Source organism: Stenella coeruleoalba, assembly GCF_951394435.1.
Source record: "Stenella coeruleoalba genome assembly, chromosome: 3".
NCBI lineage: Eukaryota > Metazoa > Chordata > Mammalia > Artiodactyla > Delphinidae > Stenella > Stenella coeruleoalba.
In genome coordinates this window covers 72,411,030-72,435,853 of record NC_137148.1, presented here as the reverse complement: position 1 = coordinate 72,435,853, position 24,824 = coordinate 72,411,030, and the positions used below count along the sequence as shown (strand labels likewise).

The 24,824-nt window shown below is 36.7% G+C and overlaps 1 protein-coding gene across 13 annotated transcripts in view; it reads right to left on the bottom strand.

The window, feature by feature from the left end:
* ADGRV1 (adhesion G protein-coupled receptor V1) overlaps nt 1-24,824 on the bottom strand; it is a 565,462-nt gene that overhangs the window by 309,062 nt on the left and 231,576 nt on the right. For 11 of the 13 annotated variants that reach the window (XR_013827796.1, XM_079918356.1, XM_079918366.1 and 8 more), the window contains 4 exons: nt 23,767-23,884; nt 22,740-22,911; nt 17,397-17,639; nt 13,033-13,440 (listed from right to left, as the gene is read on the bottom strand). Coding sequence is in view for 12 of the 13 variants with exons in the window: in XM_079918356.1 (XP_079774482.1) it covers nt 13,033-13,440; nt 17,397-17,639; nt 22,740-22,911; nt 23,767-23,884 (941 nt within the window). In the remaining variant the exon portion in view is untranslated. Of the gene's footprint in view, nt 1-3,565; nt 3,602-13,032; nt 13,441-17,396; nt 17,640-22,739; nt 22,912-23,766; nt 23,885-24,824 lie in introns of those variants that run through there. The other 2 variants (XM_079918358.1, XM_079918359.1) reach the window with 2 other exon arrangements.

Genomic DNA, 24,824 nt, shown 5'->3' with positions numbered 1-24,824 from the left:
CTTTTTCCTTTTTCTTTTTTTGTGAGTGTGTATGTATATACTTTTTGTGTCATTTCGTCTACATAGCTTTGCTTTTGGCATTTGTCCTAGGGTTCTGTCTGTCCGTTTTTTGTTTGTTTTTTTTAATACAGTATTCAGTGCTTCTCATCACTGGTGGATTGGTTTTTTTGTTCAGTTGCTATCTTCTTTCTTTCTTTCTTTTTTCTTTTCTTTTATTACTTTCCAATTATTTGATTTTTAATAATTTTCTTCTTTAATTTTAATAACTTTACTTCCTTTTTTAAAATTCTCCCTCCTTCCTTCCTTCCTTCCTTCCTTCCTTCCTTCCTTCCTTCCTTCCTTCCTTCTTTTCTCCCTTTTCTTCTGAGCCATGTGGCTGACAGGGTCTTGGTGCTCTGGCTGGGTGTCAGGCCTGTGGCTCTGACGTGGGAGAGCCAAGTTCAGGACATTGGTCCACCAGAGACCTCCCAGCTCCATGTAATATCAAGTGGCAAAAGCTCTCCCAGAGATCTCCATGTCAACGCTAAGACCCAGCTCCACTCAACAACCAGCAAACTACAGTGCTGGACACCCTATGCCAAACAACTAGCAAGAGAGGGACACAACCGCACCCATTAGCAGAGAGGCTACCTAATATCATAATAAGGTCACAGACACCCCAAAACACACCACAGGACACGGTCCTGCCCACCAGAAAGACATGATCCAACCTCATCCACCAGAATACAGGCACCAGTCCCCTCCACCAGGAAGCCCACACAACTCACAGACCAACCTCACCCACTGGGGGCAGACACCAAAAACAACATGAACTACAAAACTGCAGGCTGCGAAAAGGAGACCCAAACACAGTAAGTTAAGCATAATGAGAAGAGAGAGACACACACAGCAGGTGAAGCAGCAAAGTAAAAACCCACCACACCAAACAAATGAAGAGGAAATAGGCAGTCTACCTGAAAAAGAATTCAGAGTAATGATAGTAAAGATGATCCAAAATCTTGGAAATAGAATGGAGAAAATATAAGAAACGTTTAACAAGGACCTAGAAGAACGAAAGAGCAAACAAACAGAGATGAACACCACAATAAATGAAATTTAAAATTCTCTACAAGGAGTCAATAGCAAAATAACTGAGGCAGAAGAATGGACAACTGACCTGGAAGATAAAATAGTAGAAATAACTACGGCAGAGCATAAAAAAGAAAAAAGAATGAAAAGAACTGAGGACAGTCTTAGAGACCTCTGGGAAAACATTAAACGCACCAACATTAGAATTACAGGGGTACCAGAAGAAGAAGAGAAAAAGAAAGGGACTGAGAAAATATTTGAAGAGATTATAGTTGAAAACTTCCCTAATATGGGAAAGGAAATAATCAACTCCAGGAAGTGCAGAGAGTCCCATACAGGATAAATCCAAGGAGAAACACGCCAGACATATATATATATATATTTTTTTTGCGGTACGTGGGCCTCTCACTGTTGTGGCCTCTCCTGTTGTGGAGCGCAGGCTCAGCAGCCATGGCTCACGGGCCTAGCCACTCCATGGCATATGGGATCTTCCTGGACCAGGGCACGAACCCATGTCCCCTGCGTTGGCAGGTGGACTCTCAACCACTGCGCCACCAGGGAAGCCCCAAGACATATGTTAATCAAACCATCAAAAATTACATACAAAGAAAAAATATTAAAAGCAAAAAGGGAAAAACAACAAATAACATACAAGGGAATCCCCATAAGGTTAACAGCTGATCTTTCAGCAGACACTCTGCAAGCCAGAAGGGAGTGGCAAGACATATTTAAAGTGATAAAAGGGAAAAACCTATAACCAAGACTAGTCTACCCAGCAAGGATCTCATTCAAGGATGACTAGTCATCCTTGCTGGGTAGACTAGTCTACCCAGCAAGGATCTCGACAGAGAAATTAAAACCTTTACAGACAAGCAAAACCTAAGAGAATTCAGCACCACCAAACCATCATTACAACAAATGCTAAAGGAACTTCTCTAGGCAGGAAACACAAGAGAAGGAAAAGACCTACAATAACAAACCCAAAATAATTAAGAAAATGGTAATAGGAACATACATATTGATAATTACCTGAAATGTAAATGGATTAAATGCTCCCACCAAGACACAGACTGGCTGAATGGGTACAAAAACAAGACCTGCATATATGCTGTCTACAAGAGACCCACTTCAGAACTAGTCACATACAGACTGAAAGTGAGGGGATGGAAAAACATATTCCATTCAAATGAAAATGAAAAGAAAGCTGGAGTAGCAATTTTCATATCAGAAAAAATAGACTTTAAAATAGAGACTATTACAAGAGACAAAGAAGGAAATTACATAATGATCGGGGGTCAATCAAAGAAGAAGATAAAACAATTGTAAATGTTTATGAACCCAACATAGGAGAACCTAAATACATTAGGCAAATGCTAACAGCTGTAAAAGAGGAAATCGACAATAACACAATCATAGTAGGGGACTTTAACACCCCACTTTCACCAATGAACAGATCATCCAAAATGAAAATAAATAAGGAAACACAAGCTTTAAATGACACATTAAACAAGATAGAATTAATTGATATTAATAGGACATTCCATTCAAAACCAACAGAATACACTTTCTTCTCAAGTGCTCATGGAACTTTCTGCAGGATAGATCATATCGTGGGTCACAAATCAAGCCTTGGTAAATCAGAGAAAATAGAAATCATATCAAATATCTTTTCTGACCACAATGCTATGAGACTAGATATCAATTATAGGAAAAAATCTGTAAAAAATACAAACACGGGCTTCCCTGGTGGCGCAGTGGTTGAGAGTCCGCCTGCTGATGCAGGGGATAAGAGTTCGTGCCCCGGTCTAGGACGATCCCACATACCGTGGAGCGGAATGGCCCGTGAGCCATGGCTGCTGAACCTGCACGTCTGGAGCTGTGCTCCGCAATGGGAGAGGCCACAACAGTGAGAGGCCCACGTACCGCAAAAAAAAAAAAAAAAAAAAAAAAAGAAAAATACAAACACATGGAGGCTAAAAAATACACTACTTAATAACCAAGAGATCACTGAAAGAATAAAAAAGTACCTAGAAACAAATGACAATGAAAATACGATGACCCAAAACCTATGGGATGCAGCAAAAGCAGATCTAAGAGGGAAGTTTATAGCAATACAATGCTACCACAAGAAACAAGAAACATCTCAAATAAGCAACCTAACCTTACACCTAAAGCAATTAGAGAAAGAAGAACAAAAAAACACTAAGTTAGCAGAAGGAAAGAAATCATAAAGAGCAGATCAGAAATAAATGAAAAAGAAATGAAGGAGGTCCTCACGGTGAGCCATAGCCACCCCCAACCTCCGCAGGAACCCTCCAACACTAGCAGGAAAGAGATCTTCATATAAACAGATTCTTACTGGCTGGTGTGAAGAGTCATTCCAAGAACCACAATGTGTTGGGTTATCCATCCACCTTTCTTTCAGGTAATAACGTGCCAAATTCTGAGTCCAGGAAGACAGAACTTAATTAGTCTAGTTATCACTGATCAAAATGTCATTCCCCTCTCCTGTGACTGGAAACCCACTTCAGACCTAGGGACACATATAGACTGAAAGTGAGGGGATGGAAAAAGATATACCATGCAAATGGAATCAAAAGAAAGCTGGAGTAACAATACTCATATCAGATAAGATAGACTTTAAAATAAAGAGTGTTACAAGAGACAAGGAAGGACACTATATAATGATCAAGGGATCAATCCAATAAGAAGATATAACAATTATAAATGTATATGCACCCAACATAGGAGCACGTCAATACATAAGGCAACTGCTAACAGCTCTAAGAGAGGAAATCGAGAGTAACACAATAATAGTGGGGGACTTTAACACCTCACTTACACCAATGGACAGATCATCCAAACAGAAAATTAATAAAGAAACAAACGCTTTAAATGACACAATAGACCACACAGATTTAATTGATATTTATAGGACATTCCATCCAAAAATAGCAGATTACACTTTCTTCTCAAGTGCACATGGAACATTCTCCAGGAGAGATCACATCTTGGGTCACAAATCAAGCCCCAGTAAATTTAAGAAAATTGAAAGCATATCTAGCATCTTTTTTGACCACAACGCTATGAGATTAGAAATCAATTACAAGGAAAAACACATGAGAAACACAAACACATGGAGGCTAAACAATACATTACTAAACAACCAAGAGATCACTGAAGAAATCAAAGAGGAAATCAAAAAATACCTAGAAACAAATGACAATGAAAACACAACGATCCAAAACCTGTGGGATGCAGCAAAAGCAGTTCTAAGAGGGAAGTTTATAGCAATACAAGCCTACCTCAAGAAACAAGAAAATTTCAACTAAACAATCCAACCTTACACCTAAAGGAATTAGAGAAAGCAGAACAAACAAAACCCAAAGATTAGTAGAAGGAAAAAAAATCGTAAGATCAGAGAAGAAATAAATGAAATAGAAACAGAAAACAATAGCAAAGATCAATAAAACTAAAAGCTGGTTCTTTGAGAAGATAAACAAAATTCTTAAACCATTAGCCAGACTCATCAAGAAAACGAGGGAGAGGACTCAAATCAGTAAAATTAGAAATGAAAAAGGAGAAGTTACAACAGACACCGCAGAAATACAAAGCATCCTAAGAGACTACTACAAGCAACTCTACGTCAATAAAATGGACAACCTGGAAGAAATGGACAAATTCTTAGAAAGGTGTAACCTTCCAAGACTGAACCAGGAAGAAACAGAAAATGTGAAAAGACCAATCACAAGTAATGAAATTGAAACTGTAATTAAAAATCTTCCAACAAACAAAAGTCCAGGACCAGATGGTTTCACAGATGAATTCTATCAAATGTTTAGAGAAGAGGTAACACCCATCCTTCTCAAACACTTCCAAAAATTGCAGAGGAAGGAACACTCCCAAACTCATTCTACCAGGCCACCATCACCCTGTTACCAAAACCAGACAAAGATACTACAAAAAAAGAAAATTACAGACCAATATCACTGATGAATATAGAGGCAAAAATCCTCAATGAAATACTAGCAAAAAGAGCTTCCCTGGTGGTGCAGTGGTTGAGAGTCCGCCTGCCAATGCAGGGGACACGGGTTCATGCCCTGGTCCGGGAAGATCCCACATGCTGCGGAGCGGCTGGGCCCGTGAGCCATGGCTGCTGAGTCTGCACGTCCGGAGCCTGTGCTCCACAACAGGAGAGGCCACAACAGTGAGAGGCCTGCGTACCGCAAAAAAAAAAAAAAAAAAAAAAAAGAAATACTAGCGAACAGAATCCAACAACACATTAAAAGGATCATACACCATGATCAAGTGGGATTTATCCCAGGGATGCAAGGATTCTTCAATAGACGCAAATGAATCAATGTGAAACACCATGTTAACAAACTGAAGAATAAAAACCATATGACCATCACAATAGATGCAGAAAAAGCTTTTGACAATATTCAACACCCAGTTATGATAAAGTGTCTCAAGAAAGTGGGCATAGTGGTAACTTACCAACAACAAAATAAAGGCCATATACAACAAACCCACAGCAAACATTATTCTCAATGGTGAAAAACTGAAAGCATTTCCTCTAAGATCAGGAACAACACAAGGACGTCCACTCTCGCCACTTTTATTCAACATAGTTTTGGAAGTCCTGGCCACGGCATTCACAGAAGAAAAAGAAATAAAAGGAATACAAATTGCAAAAGAAGTAAAACTGTCACTGTTTGCAGATGACATGATCGTATACATAGAGAATCTTAAAGATGCCATCAGAAAACTACTAGAGGGCTTCCCTGGTGGCGCAGTGGTTGAGAGTCTGCCTGCCAATGCAGGGGACACGGGTTCGTGCCCCATTCTGGGAAGATCCCACATGCCGCGGAGCGGCTGGGCCAGTGAGCCATGGCCACTGAGCCTGTGCGTCCAGAGCCTGTGCTCTGCAACGGGAGAGGCCACAACAGTGAGAGGCCTGTGTACCACAAAAAAAAAAAAAGAAAAAAAAAGAAAACTACTAGAGCTAATCAATGAATTTGGTAAAGTTGCAGGATACAAAATTAATGCAGAGAAATCTCTTGCATTCCTATACACTAATAATGAAAAATCTGAAAGAGAAATTAAGGAAACACACCCATTTGCCATTGCATCAAAAAGAATAAAAAACCTAGGAATAAACCTACTAAGGGAGTCAAAAGACCTGTATGCAGAAAACTATAAGACACTGATGAAAGAAATTAAAGATGATACAAACAGATAGAGAGATATACCATGTTCTTGGATTGGAAGAAGCAACATTGTGAAAATTACTATACTGCCAAAAGCAATCTACAGATGCAATGCAATCTCTATCAAATTACCAATGGCATTTTTTACAGAACGAGATCAAAAAATCTTAAAATTTGTATGGAGACACAAGAGACCCTGAATAGCCAAAGCAGTCTTGAGGGAAAAAACCGGAGCTGGAGGGTTCAGACTCCCTGACTTCAGAGTATACTACAAAGCTACAGTAATTAAGACAATATGGTACTGGCACAAAAACAGAAATACAGATCACGGAACAGGATAGAAAGCCCAGAGATAAACCCACACACCTATGGTCAACTAATCTATGACAAACGAGGCAAGGATATATACAATGGAGAAAAGACAGTCTCTTCAAAAAGTGGTGCTGGGAAAACTGGACAGCTACATGTAAAAGAATGAAATTAGAACACTCCCTAACACCATAAACAAAAATAAACTCAAAATGGATTAGAGACCTAAATGTAAGGCTGGACACTATAAAACTCTTAGAGGATAACATAGGAAGAACACTGACATAAATCACAGCAAGATATTTTTCGACCCTCCTCCTGGAGTAATGGAAATAAAAATAAACAAATGGAACCTAATGAAATTTAAAACCATTTGCAAAGCAAAGGAAACTACAAACAAGACGAAAAGACAATGCTCAGAATGGGAGAAAATATCTGCAAACGAATCAACAGACAAAGGATTAATCTCTAAAATACATAAACAGCTCATAAAGCTCAATATTAAAATAACAAACAACCCAATCAAGAAATGGGCAGAAGACCTAAATAGACATTTCTCCAAAGCAGATATACAGATTGCCAAGAAGCACATGAAAAGCTGCTCATCATCACTAATTATTAGAGAAATGCAAATCAAAACTACAATGAGGTATCACCTCACACCAGTTAGAATGGGCATCATCAGAAAATCTACAAACAACAAATGCTGGAGAGGGTGTAGAGAAAAGGGTACCCTCTTGCATTGTTGGTGGGAATGTAAATTGATACAGCCACTATGGGGAAGAGTATGGAGGTTCCTTAAAAAACTATAAATAGAGTTATCATATTACCCAGCAATCCCACTACTGGGCATATACCCTGAGAAAACCGTAATTTAAAAAGAAACATGCCCCCCAATGTTCACTGCAGCACTATTTACAATAGCCACGTCAGGGAAAGCAACCTAAATGCCCATCGACAGATGAATGGATAAAGCAGTGGTACACATATACAATGGAAGAATACTCAGCCAAAAAAAGGAACGAAACTGGGTCATTTGTAGAGACATGGATGGATCCAGAGACTGTCATACAGAGTGAAGTAAGTTAGAAAGAGAAAAACAAATATGATATATTAATGCATATATGTGGAACCTAGAAAAATGGTACAGATGAACTAGTATGCAGGGCAGAAATAGAGACACAGATGTAGGGAACAAACGCATGGACACCAAGCGGGGAAAGTGGCGGTAGGGGGTGGTGGTGGTGGTGTGATGAAATAGGAGATTGGGATTGACATATATATACTAATATGTATAAAATGGATAACTAATAAGAACCTGCTGTATACAAAAATAAATAAAATTCAAAAATTGAAGAAACAAAATTTAAAAAGAAATAAAATTTAAAAAAAGAAATGAAGGAAACGATAGCAAAGAGCAATAAAACTAAAAGCTGGTTCTCTGAGAAGATAAACAAAATTGATAAACCATTACCAGACTCATGAAGAAAAAAAGGGAGAAGACTTAAATCAATAGAATTAGAAGTGAAAAAGAAGTAACAACTGACACTGCAGAAATTCAAAGGATCATGAGAGATACTATAAGCAAATATATGCCAATAAAATGGATGACCTGGAAGAAACGGACAAATTTTTAGAAAAGCACAACCCTCAGAGACTGAACCAGGAAAAAATAGAAAATATAAACAGACCAATCACAAGCACTGAAATTGATACTGTGATTAAAAATCTTCCAACAAACAAAAGCCCAGGACCAGATGGCTTCACAGGCAAATTCTATCAAACATTTAGAGAAGAGCTAATACCTATCCTTCTCAAACTCTTCCAAAATATAGCAGAGGGAGGAAAATTTCCAAACTCATTCTACAAGGCCCCACCATCACCCTGATGCCAAAACCAAAGATGTCACAAAGAAAGAAAACAACAGGCCAATGTCACTGATGAACACAGATGCAAAAATCCTCAACAAAACACCAGCAAACAGAATCCAACAGCACATTAAAAGGATCATACACCATGATCAAGTGGGGTTTATCCCAGGAATGCAAGGATTCTTCAATATACACAAATCAATCAATGTAGTAAACCATATTCACCAAATGAAGGAGAAAAACCATATGATCATCTCAATAGATGGAGGAAAAGCTTTCGACAAAATTCAACACCCATTTATGATAAAAACTCTCCAGAAAGTAGGCATAGAGGGAACTTTCCTCAACAAAATTTAAGGCCATAAATGACAAACCCACAGCCAACACTGGTCTCAATGGTGAAAAAATGAAACCATGTCCTCTAGATCAGAAACAAGACACAGTTGTCCACTCTCACCACTATTATTCAACACAGTTTTGGAATTTTTAGCCACAGCAGTCAGAGAAGAAAAAGAATTAAAAGGAATCTAAATCAGAAAAGAAGAAGTAAAACTGTCACTGTTTGCAGATGACATGACACTATACATAGAGAATCCTACAGATGCTACCAGAAAACTACTACAGCTAATCAATGAATTTGGTAAAGTTGCAGCATACAAAGTTAATGCACAGAAATCCCTTGCATTCTTATACACTAAAGATGAAAAATCTGAAAGTGAAATTAAAGAAACACTCCCATTTACCATTGCAACAAAAAGAATAAAATACCTAGGAATAAACCTACCAAGGGAGACCAAAGACCTGTATGCAGAAAACTATAAGACAGTGATGAAAGAAATTAAAGATGATACAAATAGATAGAGAGATATACCATGTTCTTGGATTGGAAGAAGCAACATTGTGAAAATGAATAAACTACCAAAGCAATCTACAGATTCAATGTAATCCCTATCAAACTACCAATGGCATTTTTCACAGAACTAGAACAAAAAATTTCACAGTTTGTATGGAAATACAAAAGACCCCGAATAGCCAAAGCAATCTTGAGAAAGAAAAACAGAGCTGGAAGCATCAGGATCCCGGACTTCAGACTATATTACAAAGCTACAGTGATCAAGAAAGTATGGTACTGGCACAAAAACCGAAATATAGATCAATGGTACAGTATAGAAAGCCCAGAGATTAACCCACACACATATGGTCACCTTATTTTTGATAAAGGAGGCAAGAATATAAAATGGAGAAAAGACAGCCTCTTCAAAAAGTGGTGCTGGGAAAACTGGACAGCTACATGTAAAAGAATGAAATTAGAACACTCCCTAGCACCATACACAAAAATAAAATAAAAATGGATTAAAGACCTAAATGTAAGGTCAGACACTATCAAACTCTTAGAGGAAAACATAGGCAGAACACTCTATGACATAAATCACAGCAAGATCCTTTTTGACCCACCTCCTAGAGAAATGGAAATAAAAACAAAAATAAACAAATGGGACCCAATAAAACTTAAAAGCTTTTGCACAGCAAAGGAAACCATAAACAAGATGAAAACACAACCCTCAGAATGGCAGAAAATATTTGCAAATTAAGCAGCTGACAAAGGAATAATCTCCAAAATTTACAAGCATCTCATGCAGCTCAATATGAAAAAAAACAAACAACCAAATCTAAAAATGGGCAGAAGACCTAAATAGACATTTCTCCAAAGCAGATATACAGATTGCCAACAAACATATGAAAGGATGCTCAACATCACTAATCATTAGAGAAATGCAAATCAAAACTACAGTGAGGTATCTCCTCACACCAGTGAGAATGGTCATCATCAAAAAATCTACAAACAATTAATACTGGAGAGGGTGTGGAGAAAAGGGAACCCTTCTGCACTGTTAGCGGGAATGTAAATTCATACAGCCACTATGGAGAACAGTATGAAGGTTCCTTAAAAAACTAAAAATAGAATTACCATATGACCCAGCAATCCCAATACTGGGCATATACCCTGAGAAAACCATAATTCAAAAAGAGTCATGTACCACCATGTTCATTGCAGCAAGATTCACAATAGGCAGGACATGGAAGCAACCTAAGTGTCCATCAACAGTTGAATGGATAAAGAAGATGTGGCACATATATACAATGGAATGTTACTCAGCCATAAAAAGAAACAGAATTGAGTTATTTGTAGTAAGGTGGATGGACCTAGAGACTCTCATACAGAGTGAAGTAAGTCAGAAAGAGAAAAATAAATATCGTATGCTTACACACATATATGGAATCTAAAAAAGAATAATGGTTCTGAAGAACCTAGGGGCAGGACAGGAATAAAGACGTGGATGTAGAGAATGGACTTGAGGACATTGAGAGGGTGAAGGGTAAGCTGGGACGAAGTGAGAGAGTGGCAAATGTAAAACCAACAGCTAGTGGGAAGCAGCTGCATAGCACAGGGAGATCGGCTCACTGCTTTGTGACCACCTAGAGGGGTGGGATAGTGAGGGTGGGAGGGAGACGCAAGAGGGAGGAGATATGGGGATATATGTATATGTATAGCTGATTCACTTTGTTATAAAGCAGAAACTAACACACCATTGTAAAGCAATTATACTCGAATAAAGATGTTTAAAAAATAATAATAAATAAATAAATAAAACCAAAAAGGCTATTCATGTAACCCTTGGTTTGCAAGGGTGCTGTTCTCAGCACATTATACTAACTTCTCTAATTCTCACAACATTCCGGTGAGGAAGATGCTAGTGTTATTTTGCTTTGTTTCCAGATAAGGAACCTGAGGCAGAAAGAGGATGCCTGGCTTTTCCAGGGAGACAGAGATGATGAACAGCCAATCCCAGGAGACACCTGTGACAGCCACCCTTCCCTGACTCAAAACATCCCCCCATTTGCTCGTCCTAAAATAACAACACAGACTGACTCAGTCTGCAGACAGTTCAGTCAAAATTATTGCAAGCATGAAACACAAAACCAGGTAGGAAAATACAGAGCCAAGTCTGTATCATCATTCGTATGATTATAAAATAAATCAAATGTAAAAAGTAATTATTGAAATATAAGATATATAATATTAAAAAGTATATGATAAAAAGAAATATGCTGGATCTAAGTGGCCATTTTACATAAACAGCAATGAAAAGAACTCCCCAAATTATCAAAACTGTCTTTCGAAAAAGTGGAAAACCTGAATCAACCATGGGGAAAACTTTAAAAACTGTCAGGAGAGAAACAAAAAAGTGGGGGACGTTTATGGAAAAGGAGGGTCTATCAAAGTCTCAAAGAAGAAATTATTCCTGTGGTTTTTCAACACAAAATTAGAGGCAATGCCTCCTGACTTGTGTTTTACCAAGCTTCAATGACCTGGAAACCAAAACCCAATGAAATTAAAAATTTGCATATCAAATCCAGCAGTCTTAAAAGACAAATACTATTATTAAAGCAAATGACAGTGTTTTAAATAATTTTCATTGCACCATACCTAGGAAAATCAAGGGATAGACTATTATGTCATGACAAAAATTTGCCCAAACCACAGCTGAGTTTTATCCAGAACATCTTTATAGTGAGTCATTTAAGGCTGTTGCTCTTTTTAGCACAGTAGCTGTTTCTACTGAACATAAATAAGTAGTCACTTCTACTACTAACTAAACAATAACTAAGATCTGTTGAGCTCTTCCTATAAAGAAATATATAGCATAAAGCAGATTCTGTTTCAAAGAAGTTAGAATCTGAGGGATAATAAAACTTACAAATATGAAACAATTTCACATAAAATACAAGACCTTATAGAATGACATTGTATCAGTACTTGGAAGTTCTGTTCTGTATTCCTGAATTCGAGGATATCTTAGAGCACATATGAAGTACATATGGGACATAAGAATGGTTGCCAGATAAAGTATAAGTGACTCTATTTGAATTTCAGATAAGCAACCAATAACTGCTTGATATAAGTATGTCCCAAATACTGCCTGTAAATAAAAATATTTTTATTTGTGATATACCTATAATAAAAAATATATTCATTGTTTATTTGAAATTCAAAGTTAATTGGGCATCTTGTATTTTATTGTTAAAATTTCAACCCTACCATGTGATTATCTACATTTTCAATGCCGGTTTCATTATTGTCTTATTCTAATTACTATATGTCTAAATCATGAAAAAGTTTTACATTTTATGGATATGCCAGGCCCCTCTTAATAGCTATTTTTCCCAATTTTTGTTATTATAAGTAACGCTGAAATAAACATTCTTATTATATATATAATTGCATAAATATTCCCCACACCTATTAGCGCTTTTTTTCTTACTCCCCCCCCCCCAGTTTTATTGAGATATAATTGATATATAACCATTAGGTGTCTTTTGATTTTGCTTGTGGTATATGCAAAGAGAAATTTTGTTTACATTTTATGTGGTCAAGTTTATCAATCATTTCCTTTATGACTTTGGGGTTTTGTTTTATGTTTAGAAAGAACTTCCCCACATAAAGTAAATTTCTATGAAAAAAAATGTATGAAGCAGTGTTGCAACTGCTAACATTTGCGAGGGCTTCTTACCTTGTCTATTAAATACATCACAGCGCTGAGCTGTTCATCTGTGTTCTCCGTTGCCACTTTCACACTGATGCTGTGGAGCACCCTGTTGAGAATGTCATCATCCAGGGGCTGCTGCAGCTGATCCGCAAGCCCCCAAAAGGCCTGAGAAGCCGCGTCAGAGACAAGAGTGATGTTAGCAGTCCCATACACTTTATCAATTCTGGCACCACCTTTTGGGTCAAAAAGCACAATCTGGAAGCGTTTAGGAAATGGATTTAAAGACCCTGTCTCTGGTGTTAGGATGACATCCAATATGGTGTTTCTCTGGCCAGGTTCAAAGATCAACATGCCTTCAGTTCTCACAAAGTCTTTCCCAGAAATAGCTGGAGATATGAGAGTACGACCAGTTGTCTCAGCACTCCTTAACTCCTAGAAATTAAACAACACCACTTAAGTGAAACTATAAACCTCTGATCTAGTCCTAAACAAATTTTATTTCTCCTAAACAATCTGATGGGCCACAACAATGTTACTATTAAAACGGGAGGTTTTATACTTTTTCTAATTTCCTAAAACAAATTAGAGAGATAAATACACATCATACAGTGATGAGATCAGGAAAGACAGATGCCTTAGAATAGATCAAGAAAGAGAATTAGAAAAGAAATGTCACTACTGCCTCACAGAGTTTCTCCAATTGTGAGCTTACTAACAATTTGAAGATATTCAGAGGCATATATGCCCAGGGGTCAGATCATGTATGTCCATCATACAAAGTATGGCAGGAAGACACTGGAGGATTCCAGCAGGAGAGAGACACACTTTATTTCATATTTTCATGAGTATTCTGGCTCTTGTGGATAGTTAGGCTGTAGAAGGGGATGAGGATGGAAGCAGGAAGAAGAGATAGAACGTTTTTACATTAGTTCCTGCAAAAAAAAAAAAAAAAAAAAACGAAACAAACGGTAGTTTAGGTTGTCTAAGTAGAAAGAGTAAGAAGTACTCAGACTGGGAATATATTTTGAATGTAGAGTCAGCAGGACTTTCTGATTAATTCAGTGCTGGATGGAGAGGCAAGGAGAACTCCTGGCTGTGTGCCTGAATGAAAGGCAGTAAACTGGGGGAAAATAGTGCTAAGGGAGAAATCAAGAGTTATGTATTATATGTACTAAGCCTGAGATGCCTTTTAGACAATTCAAATGAAGATGTCAGGTAAGAGCAATCAGATATATGAGTCTGGATCCAGGGCAGTGAGGAGGGTAGTGATAAAAATTCAGGAGTTCTCATTTTATAGATGATGTTTAAAGAAAACAGGTATGGATGGTCTAGCCTAGAGAGTAAGTCTAGGTGGACCCCAATATTTATTGGTCAGGAAAACCAACACAGGCAACAGGAAGGAGCTGCCAGAGAGAAAAGGTTAAGAGTAGGAAAGTGTGGTGCTCCAGAGGCCCAAAGGAGAGCACACATCCAGAAGGAGGAAGTGATCAAGTGTTACAAAAAGTGAAAAATCAATGAAGAAAAAGGGTTTTCAAGAGCCTCTGCAGCATAATGATAGGGAAAAAAAGCCTTGCTGAAGGAAAAAACACAAAAGTCTATTGGCCTCAGAATGGAGAAATGAAACTATCCACTGGAATACCATATAACAGGAAAAATGAAAGAACTATACACATTAGCACACATATTTCTCAAAAACACTGTTGAGCAAAAAAAGCGCACCATAAGACAATACAACTGGAAGAATCTCATCTGCATAATTTCCAAAACAGGTAAACCTAAACAGCATATGGTATGTGGTAAAACTATAAATAAAAACAAGGTAATAATTCATCACGTAATATAGGGTAGAGGTTATCTGCAAGATGGGGAGAGGTTATTCTGCAAAGGAAACAGCAGGATGGCATCAGAGAAGAGGTCATGGCAGCTAAGATTCTGATTAAGTTGGATTTCTTAAGGTAGGTGGTGATGATTTTATTACTATAAACTGCACATATACATTCTGTTCACTATTTTCTGGTAGAAGTTATTTCACAATTCAGACATTTAAAGGAAATGGAACAATCAAAATGTTCTTGTGTTTATAAAATACATATAACAAACACAAACAAGAAGCACTATGCAATTGAAAAGCAACAACGAAAATCAATACAGAAATAGCCTTTGATAGAATAAGCAATGTGAGAATAAGAAGGAAAGGCATATTCTTTCTTGAACTTGTAGGGCTTTGGTCTAGTACACATAGATACAAATGAAATATCTGGAATTGGTTTTCAAATTTGGCTTAGCTATAGGCCTATTTAATTTAAAGATAACTGGAATGAGTGATATTTTCATTATCTCAAATCCTTATATCCCTTAACTTTAGATCACAAATATGTAGATATAAGGGAACTTATGTACCACATAGTATTTATGTACCAGGAATGCTGACCTACTGAAGTGTAGGTATGCTACAGCTATTGTTTTACCTACATTATTAAAATCTGTTTAAAGTAAAAGCAAAATTAATATCACTGTAACAGAATAGCAAGTTGGTCCATAATTATTTTCTCATCCTTGTCAGCTACTGGAAACTAGAATTGTATGACTTTCTCTTCTAACAAGGTGCCTAGCATTGAGAGAGAAAATGCAGGGGCAATGAAGCAACAGGAAAATAAAATCATACCAGAGAGGTAAAACTTTTATTTCTAATTTTTTAAATGAAACTTTTTATTTTGAGATAATTATAGATTCACATGCAGTTATAAGAAATAATAAAGAGTGGTCTCCTGTGCCCTTTACCCAACATCCCTCGCTGGTAACATCTTGCATTATTATAATATATCACAACAAGGATATGGACGTTGATAGAGTCAAGATACATTTTCATCACCAGAGATCCTCTATGTTGATTTTTATAGTGTTATAAAAATGCTATGAGTTACATGCTAGTGACAGCATGTATTTTGCAAGGAATCATTTGTGGATAATCTAGAAAGAATATAAATAAATATGATAAGAGATATTGGCATTCACACTCTTATATTGGCATTTTCATCTCCCCTTTCAACTGAGTGTGTGAACTAAAGTATGCCTCAAATCTTTTTATCCCTTCTTCCCGTCTTCCACTCTACAAAGTAGTGAGCATATGATGATATATATTTCATGGGAGAAGAAAGAAGCACAATTTTTTTTCTCATTTCTCTTACGATATTAAATGCTTAAAAGAAAAAAAAAAGCCAAAATCTCCATGAATCAAAGTACTTCTTTTCATGTTCGTACTATTTCAACGTTATTTAGGATGGAGTTGATTTCTAGAGTCTCATATGATATAGAGTGTCTTCTCACCTGCCAAGCTGTAGACTTTGTCATAAAGACAACTTTTCTTCCTGGCAAGCTTCCAGGACAGCTCACTACCCACAGCTCCAGTCTTAACCTCCTATCCCTGACTCACATGATTGCTACAGCAAACTGGCTGCACAAATGTTGTATTTTATATACACAGAATGTTCTATGTGTTTGAGCCACTCAACAACCAAAGACATACTAAACAGCACTTTGTATAAAAAAACAGAAAACAACTTTGATACCTTGAGGCCTAAAGTGTCATCAGCTTTGAAATCTTGAAACCGGGGAAATGGTAGCACTGTCCGGAATGGTAGTTTCCAAATTGTGGGGTTTTGGGAGTTATATGAGTCAAGGGGAAATAAGAGAGGGCTAAGGTGGGCAAGCTCCAACCTCTACAATCATGCTTGAAGAAAAGTAGATGCACACTTTTGCTTTAATATGTTAGAGTTTTGCTCCTAAAACAAAGTTTAAAACATAATGTTCGGAAGGTATAGCATGTTGTGTGGACCAGCCCCAGGCTCTAGTTGCTTAGCGTTTCGTAGCATTACTCTTCTGAATCCCTGGATACCCACCTGCTCCTTCTCTTTCACTTGATGTCACCTAATATGATGGATGTGAAAAGTGGCTGTGAGACCTCATGAACTCATGGATTTAAAGAAACATAAAGATCAGTTACTGTTTGAAGTCCTGAAGAAGATTTTCAACTAGTTCAGGTAAAAATCAGAACAAAGACCCATACTTTTTGTTTCTGGTCTTATACAGTTTCATTCTGAAGAAATTTCAACTCTCTACAGATTTTATAGAACAGATTTATGTAAGACGCTTTGCACTGTATAATCAACTTTTCCAAAAGATAAAAAAAGACAAAAGACTATCATTTTAAAACATGATCTAAGTGAAAAAAATTGAACTGTTTCAAGGATAAAGCTTAATGTAATAAACATAATGTGAATTATGATGGTAATTCAGAAAATAATACATCAATTCTTCTCTGTTTCATTATACATGCTACAGTTAAAGAAGAAAACCTTACTGTGTGATAATACATACTGCATGCTTACCTGGGTGCTGAAGTTAACAGACATCATTAGTCCTGTCCCAGAGTCTCTGGCCACCTGCAGACTGATTAGAGTGGCCTTCTTATGAGCCACCGGCAGCCGAGAACCCACAGAGAAATACACGAGACTTAGAGGTTTATCACTCTGTAGTAATTTAATCTGTGCAAATCTGGCACTATTGTTTATGGCTGCTCCAGCAGTTACTTCGTACAGTTCCACAAAAAACTGCATTCCAACTTGACGTATCTGACAATGAGATAAAAGGAAAAAAAAAAAAAGGATGATTACTAATAGATTTCTATTTTAAGATAATTCTGATATTAAGAAATAGTATTATTCATATACATTATTACAGAAATAAGTATACATATAGAGATACATTCTGTATAATTACAGAATTAAGTTCTTATGTTAGATTACCATGAGATTATTTTTGGTCTTTCTCTAATACCTTTACTCTCTCTGGGTGAGCTTCTTACTAGAAAATCAATGTCAGGAAGCAATCTATGCATACTTCAATAAACAAAAGGATACATAAGATATAGTCGTACAATGAAATGTTACCTAGTAGTTAAAAAAAATGAACTATTTCAATATTTTTCAACATGGGTGGGTCCAAAATCATGATAATGAGTAACAAATCAAGTTGCATAATGATATGTATGGCATGCTACAATAAATGTAAAATTTTAAATTCCATAAAGCTTACTACACTTTGTTAATGGATACATATTTATTTAAAGAGTAAAAAGGAAAATAAGACACCATGATGGTAGTTATCTCAGGTGGACGGGTGGCAATGCGGGTAGGGCAGGGTGTGGAATTGAAAAAACATGGGATAGGAGTGAAAGGGAGCTTCAGTTTTGTAAGGTTTTATTTTTAAAGGGTTTTACATAAATATGACCAAATATTGATGAGTTAATTTAGTGATTTTATGTATTTTTCAAAATTTCCCTAAATTCTGTATCAAGAAATCTAAATTTAGTCTGTTGGTTACAGTTTGCTCATGTTTTACCTTGGTTCTTTCTCAACAATCTCAAATAATGTTTCAAAGCCTGAATTCAATTCTATAACATACTGTCAATCACCTGTTTTTACTTACTTGCTCTTACACAATAATCTAAAAATCTTAGCAGCATTTTTAGCTTCCTAGCATAACTCCAAGAGCTAAGCTGAAGCATTTTCAACTGCATGTATCATTGTCTAATTTGGTATAATGCATCATTTTTATTTATCAGCAAGGACCTTATTCATCATTTGTTTTGTGATCATTTTAATGAGAATCATTATGTCATGAAGCAATACAACAAATTCTTTAGTATTATTCAAAATGAGTTGCTTCTTAGTAGCACAATAAGTGAACTTAATCTCTTTTTATTGTCTAAAGAAATATATTTAGTTTTCCTGTGGTATATATTATGCTTTACTTTTGCTGATCAACTCTCAGTAAATATTGAAATGAAGGTACATGCACTCTTCCCGCTTTTGAGAAACTAAACTTGGCAAATACAATAAACTGAAGCACTAGAAAAGTATGGGTAACTATATTCAATAACTATTATTCCCTAATGGCCAATGAGCTTGAACTCACAATAGTTTCATTTAACTAAGGATTTCAATATTACATTCCAACATACTCCTGTCTTTGTTTTTCAGCATAATATTTCTTCTCATTGTGATGATGATTAAAACATTACTTATAACTACTTTGAGTCAAAAGAATATGTTATAATCTAAGTAAGGAACCACGCAAATTGAACAGTGTGCAGATGGGTGCCAACACATAATTAGAAGAGACAAAAGGAATCTTCCAGTCTTACAACAAAATACTCTCTTCAAACAATATGCCTGAAGTGTATTGGGAAAGCAAAACTCACAGATCATTATCTGAACCTCTCTGGACCTAAATATGACTGGAGACCTCACAAGAACTCAAGTTCCTTTCCTAGTTAGGGCAGCAGCATTCCAGGATGATGTTTTGCCCAACTAGTATAAAATAATTTTTCCTGGGCCCAGACCTGCTCAGAAGCAAACAAAATAATAATGAAATAATGTCTGTTTTAATTAAATACTTTTAAAAAATATTTGCAACAAATGTTTAGACAATCTGTTTGGTTTAAACAGATTTTGTGGGCTAAGAAATGCATCCTAAGTTAATTAACTATGACCTTTATACATTTTGCTAATACAGAACCGTAAGACAGAACCACAGAACAGTAAGATACCCAGCAGAGAAAGGGTAAATGGACTGGAATTCAAAAGATGAGTTCTAATCTTTGCCAAGTAATTGACCTGGGGAAAGTTACTCAAATTCTTTATAACTTGAAAATGAAAATTTTGAATAACTATAGGGACGATAATTAGAGATATGATAGAGTAGAAAAACTTTCAGTTGAGCGTCTTTAGGAGAAAGCACCATCAATCACTGGCGTAACTCTACAGATGAAAGTGTGCATTGTGTTTGCTGTGTTGTTTTGTTGTCACTCCCCTGCCACCAGGATTGATGTGGCTACTACTCAAGTCACTGAATCACCTCGGGCTCTGTTCCCATCCATTCGGAATAATAGTAACCCTCCCTTGTGAAGGGCCAACTCCTTGCCAAGAACCGTGTGAAAAAATCTCTTAGTCATTATCTCATTTAATCTAACAGCCCTATTATTAACTCAACCAAGTCTGGGAAGCTCAGGAAGGCTAAGCAACTTGTCTAATGTTACCCATTCATTGCGGCGCGCGGGCTTCTCATTGCGGTGGCTTCTCTTGTTGCGGAGCATGGGCTCTAGGCGCACTGGCTTCAGTAGTTTTGGCTCATGGGCTCCGTAGTTGTGGTGCACGGGCTCTAGAGCTCAGGCTCAGTAGTTGTGGTGCACGGGCTTAGTTGCTCTGCGGCATGTGGGATCTTCCTGGACCAGGGCTTGAACCCGTATCCCCTGCACTGGCAGGTGGATTCTCAACCACTGTGCCACCAGGGAAGCCCCTTAAAAACTTTTAAAAAGAAAATTCTTGGAATTTCCCAAGTTTAAAAAAAAATCAGCGGGAACTCAATATTTTAAAAAACATATTTTCTAGCTCTGTCACTACCAAGATGGCTCACAGAAGCATCTTTGTCAACCATGACCTCTCATGCCTATCTCCAGAACATACACTCAGATCTCTGAAACTCTTTTTGATGAAAGAAATCAAGTTCTTAGACAACAGTCGATTGGATGTCTTAGAGCAGGAAAAATCAAGATGGCTCTAGAACACAGGTTATTGCTATAAAGCAAATAAGCATCCAGAGATTTTTAAAGCAATATGAAAAGACAAAAGACTAGCTTAATAGATCTTTCAGTGTCCATGACGTGACTATTTGAGTAGCAAAAAGAAAAGCATTTAGTAAGCAATTAAAATTAGTTGAATTTGAATCTATAATGGTACTTAATGGAGAAAAGTTATTGTAATGTATTAAAAAATGGTTAAAATGAAAAATGTGAGTATAATAGTGTGTACCTAATATTTTATTAAGTTTAATGTGTAGGAGAATGTTAACATATCAAGACAGTTATATCTTTTATTCAGTATATATTCATTTATTAAGGAATGATAAACATTCTTCTCTTTGTATGTTAGTAAAGAGTTAATAAAAGATGTTAATAAAACAATTATTCCTAGAAAAAGTAAAAATTGCACGAAAAATAGGAATAAATTACTAGGACCTGTGAAACACATACAAATGAAGATGAAAACAAGTAAGAAGTTAAAGAGTACTGTTGGTCACCCAGAAGTTGAAAGATGATGCAATTGTATGTTTGTCTGAATACGACAGAACAGATGAACTGCAGAGATGCACTAAGATCACAGATTTGTTATCTCATTTCTTATGAGGTAAAGCCTCTAGGTTGCCTTCTTAAATATTAACAAGATATTAACAAGGCAGGTCTACCTTTCCAATACCACTAATAGACCAGCTCCATGTTCAACAGTGACAGGGCAATGGTTAAGTTAAAGCTGGCACTGCAAAATTTAAAGAACAAATCATTCTGAGGAAAACACGTGGTGTTGAAAAAATTAATTTGTAAAGCATGAACTTAAAAAAAAAATGTTGATCTCACAAGTCAAGTCATAAAATGAACCCCAATCAGATGACCAGCAATTCGCATTTGAAACAGCTTCAGAGAAGCACCAGGACCTGTGGTCCTAGCAAAGAACAAAGAGCTCTTGATAACCAAGAGCATGTAACCTTAAGTGATCTGGGACGATTATTCTTTCTCTTCTGGAACCAATACAATTACTACAGTTCTGGGAAGGTATGAAAATATGTATCATTGTAATCTTAGAGAAGATCAATATAACTGTTTCAGTAATTCTCAAAAAGTGAAAAAACAGGTAGAGAAAAAATGAATAAAGAGTTAAATCTACAGGACTGCTATTTAGAATGAGTTTAAATATAGCTATACATCTGGAAATAACTTTATTTGTGCAATGCTTTTTCTGCTGTTTGAAGTGTTTGGCATGTACAAAGAAATCATGATACTTTTGAACATTCATAATATTATGGCTAGTTTTTGTACAAATACTTGAGTTTAATAAATTAAGTAGTAGACAAAGAACAAATACTACTGAGTGCTCCTTAGGCATTAAAGTATCATGAAATAGTCATTAAAAAAAGCCACACATGATTACTAAATGACTAAAGCTCTGTTAGGTCATCAGTGACCGATACCATTTGAATAATGGAGGTTCCTTTAGAAAGAGGGGGGAACACCTGGCTCCTGGGTGCCATGTGTAACATGAACCAATAGAAGTGTATCCAAAGGCTCATCAAGCATGGCCTCGGTGCTTCTTCAGTGGGTCAGAACTGAACTCTCTAGAGAACGAGAGAACTTTCATTCTGGATGAAATCTATGGATATAACACGATGTGACCAAATCTATCAATATGATAAAAGCAAAACACTAAACATTCAGAGTAATCAGAGATATTACTCTGGCTGAAAATGACTCAAGGGATCATTCACACAATGAGCAGGTGGGCCAGGAAGAATCATGGAAATGACAAGAAACAGAACAGAGAAAACTGATGAGCTGTTTTTTTTAGCACTGAGATTCAAGCTTTTTTTTATTACTGACTTACAACATTGTGTAAGTCTTAAGTGCACAAGTGATAAGATTATTTACAAAAATTCATAATGTAATAAATTCTAAGTGTGACATCTATTGCTCATCTAAGAGATTTAGACATTACGGCTACGCGAGACACAAAGAATCTCCACATAAGCAATGTGTAAGTTTCAACAAAGTGGCTTTAGAATGATTAATTGTAAAGAAATATAATCAGAATTTGCCAGTACTGTGTCTCATAGTGTCTTACCTTCCCTGGTTTGGGCTCAATGGTGATAAAGCACTTTGTTTGACCTGCTGTACAGATTGTGGTCCCTGACACAGACAGAAATTCATCTCTCAGGTTCACACCATCTTTTTGGAGCACAGCAGCTGTTTTGTTAAACGTGATTCGCCAAAAGATCTTGACATCTTCAAAGGCTCTAGGAACAAAGCAAAACCTATGCAAATGCAGTCACAGAGTGCATTATTCCTGTAGCTAATGCAGAATGTGTTATCACTGTGCCTGAGTGTACCTCTACATCCAAAGCAGAGCACTTACTCTCCCACTGATAATGTCAAAAATAACCAATTCTCCCCACTACAGTTAAGAAATTAAGGCCAGAGTTTACATGGCATTTCTTCAACCACATTTTATTCAGTACTAATTAAGTATTTATTGAACTATGATTCCTGATGCTATGTACCAGAAATATGAAAATAAAAATTATAGAGAACTTTTGCCTTCAACTAAGTGTTCCTCATTTGTCTTTTAACAAGAATCCTTCTAAAGGAAAAACACTACTGCCAAAATGGTTGTTACTATAAAAATAAAGGGCAAGAGATGACTTACATTTTCAGAGAATATTCATTCCCAAAATGGAAAAGGTAATACAAATACATGTACATGTGTGCATACCAAGTGCATGTACATGATGAACACTCATGTACACTATACTGTACTAAGCTGCAAGCAAAACGAAGGTAATCCAAGTCTCCCTAACAGTAAATGGTTGTGTATTCAGAGTGATCAGAGAAGAGTAAATACGATAAAGTGATGACTTACATAATCTAACATCTGTATGGTACTTTATAAAGTACAAAATGTTAAGGCAGCCCCAAGTTATGTTCATAAACCAAGTGTGTTAAACCACAGATTAGGAACTACAGCATCTGAACACTGACATGCCAAATTCCACCCTACCTTCTTCTACCAACATTTCATCCTGCCTCTACCATTTTATGAATTCAAATTAGATACACAGGATGTTACTTCTTCCACATATATATAAACATACCTGTTTGGCTGCCTTGTGACAACAAGATGCAGTCTGCTCATCTCAGCTCCTTCACTCAACTCCAGTACACTCTGGGACTCCTCACTGAATCCTATGATGCCATTGTGAAGATCACTCCCTGAAAAGAAAAATAGAAGATTATAATATACTTAAGACTTTAAACGATCTCCAATGCTTCACTAATCTTTCCAGCTCAGATGGTATAAAACTGAGACATTCAAAAGTGAATGGGGTGGGCGGGAGCTACAACATTTAATGATCTTTACTAAAAACAGACTAGAATCAAAATGATCACATCAAGGTAGCTGACACTTTGAGAACAGAAGATGAAAAGGAAAAAAACATCAAATCCTGCTTCCCATAATGACAACATGCTCATCTCTCTCTGATGAGGCTCTACTTTTTATTTCATAGTCCTTGATACTACTGTTTAAAATCAGTGCATCCTGACAGAATATAAGTTCTTCTGAGAAGCAACTGTTTTATTTACTGCTGTATCCCTGGTACCAAAACAGTGTTTAATAAATATTTAGTGAATACATGAACTCCATCTGACTGTTTACTTTTCTATAAGAGAGTTGACCCGAAAGACCACTTATGTTTCACATTTGGTTATTTTCCCCAGAGAAAAACAGAACTATTAAGGAACTCTTGAGAACCTCTGAGTAAAAGAAACTCCTCTGAGCAACTCTTGAGGTTACAGGCAGCATCATTCTACAAAATTGTGTTTAAACTGGAACAAACCTAGGGCCCACACTACACTGAAATAGTCACTCCAAATCCTTGCCAAAAGGTAAACTAGCTTCTCAGACGAGAGAAATACCAATAAACAGTTCCTGCTGCTTTCTATTTCTCAATGACTCAGTTTTGCAAAGTGATCCTAAAAGCAATGATCCAAATCAATCAGCCTCAAAAACCATTCGTACCCCTCACCCTGAAACCTGACTCCTGAGATTCCAAGTAGACAGAACTTCTGTAAGGAAACAGAAAACCACTGAACTGTCCCGAAAGGGGAAAGCTGGTGGTTACCAGCCCATATTTTGCAGGTCTGAAGTGTG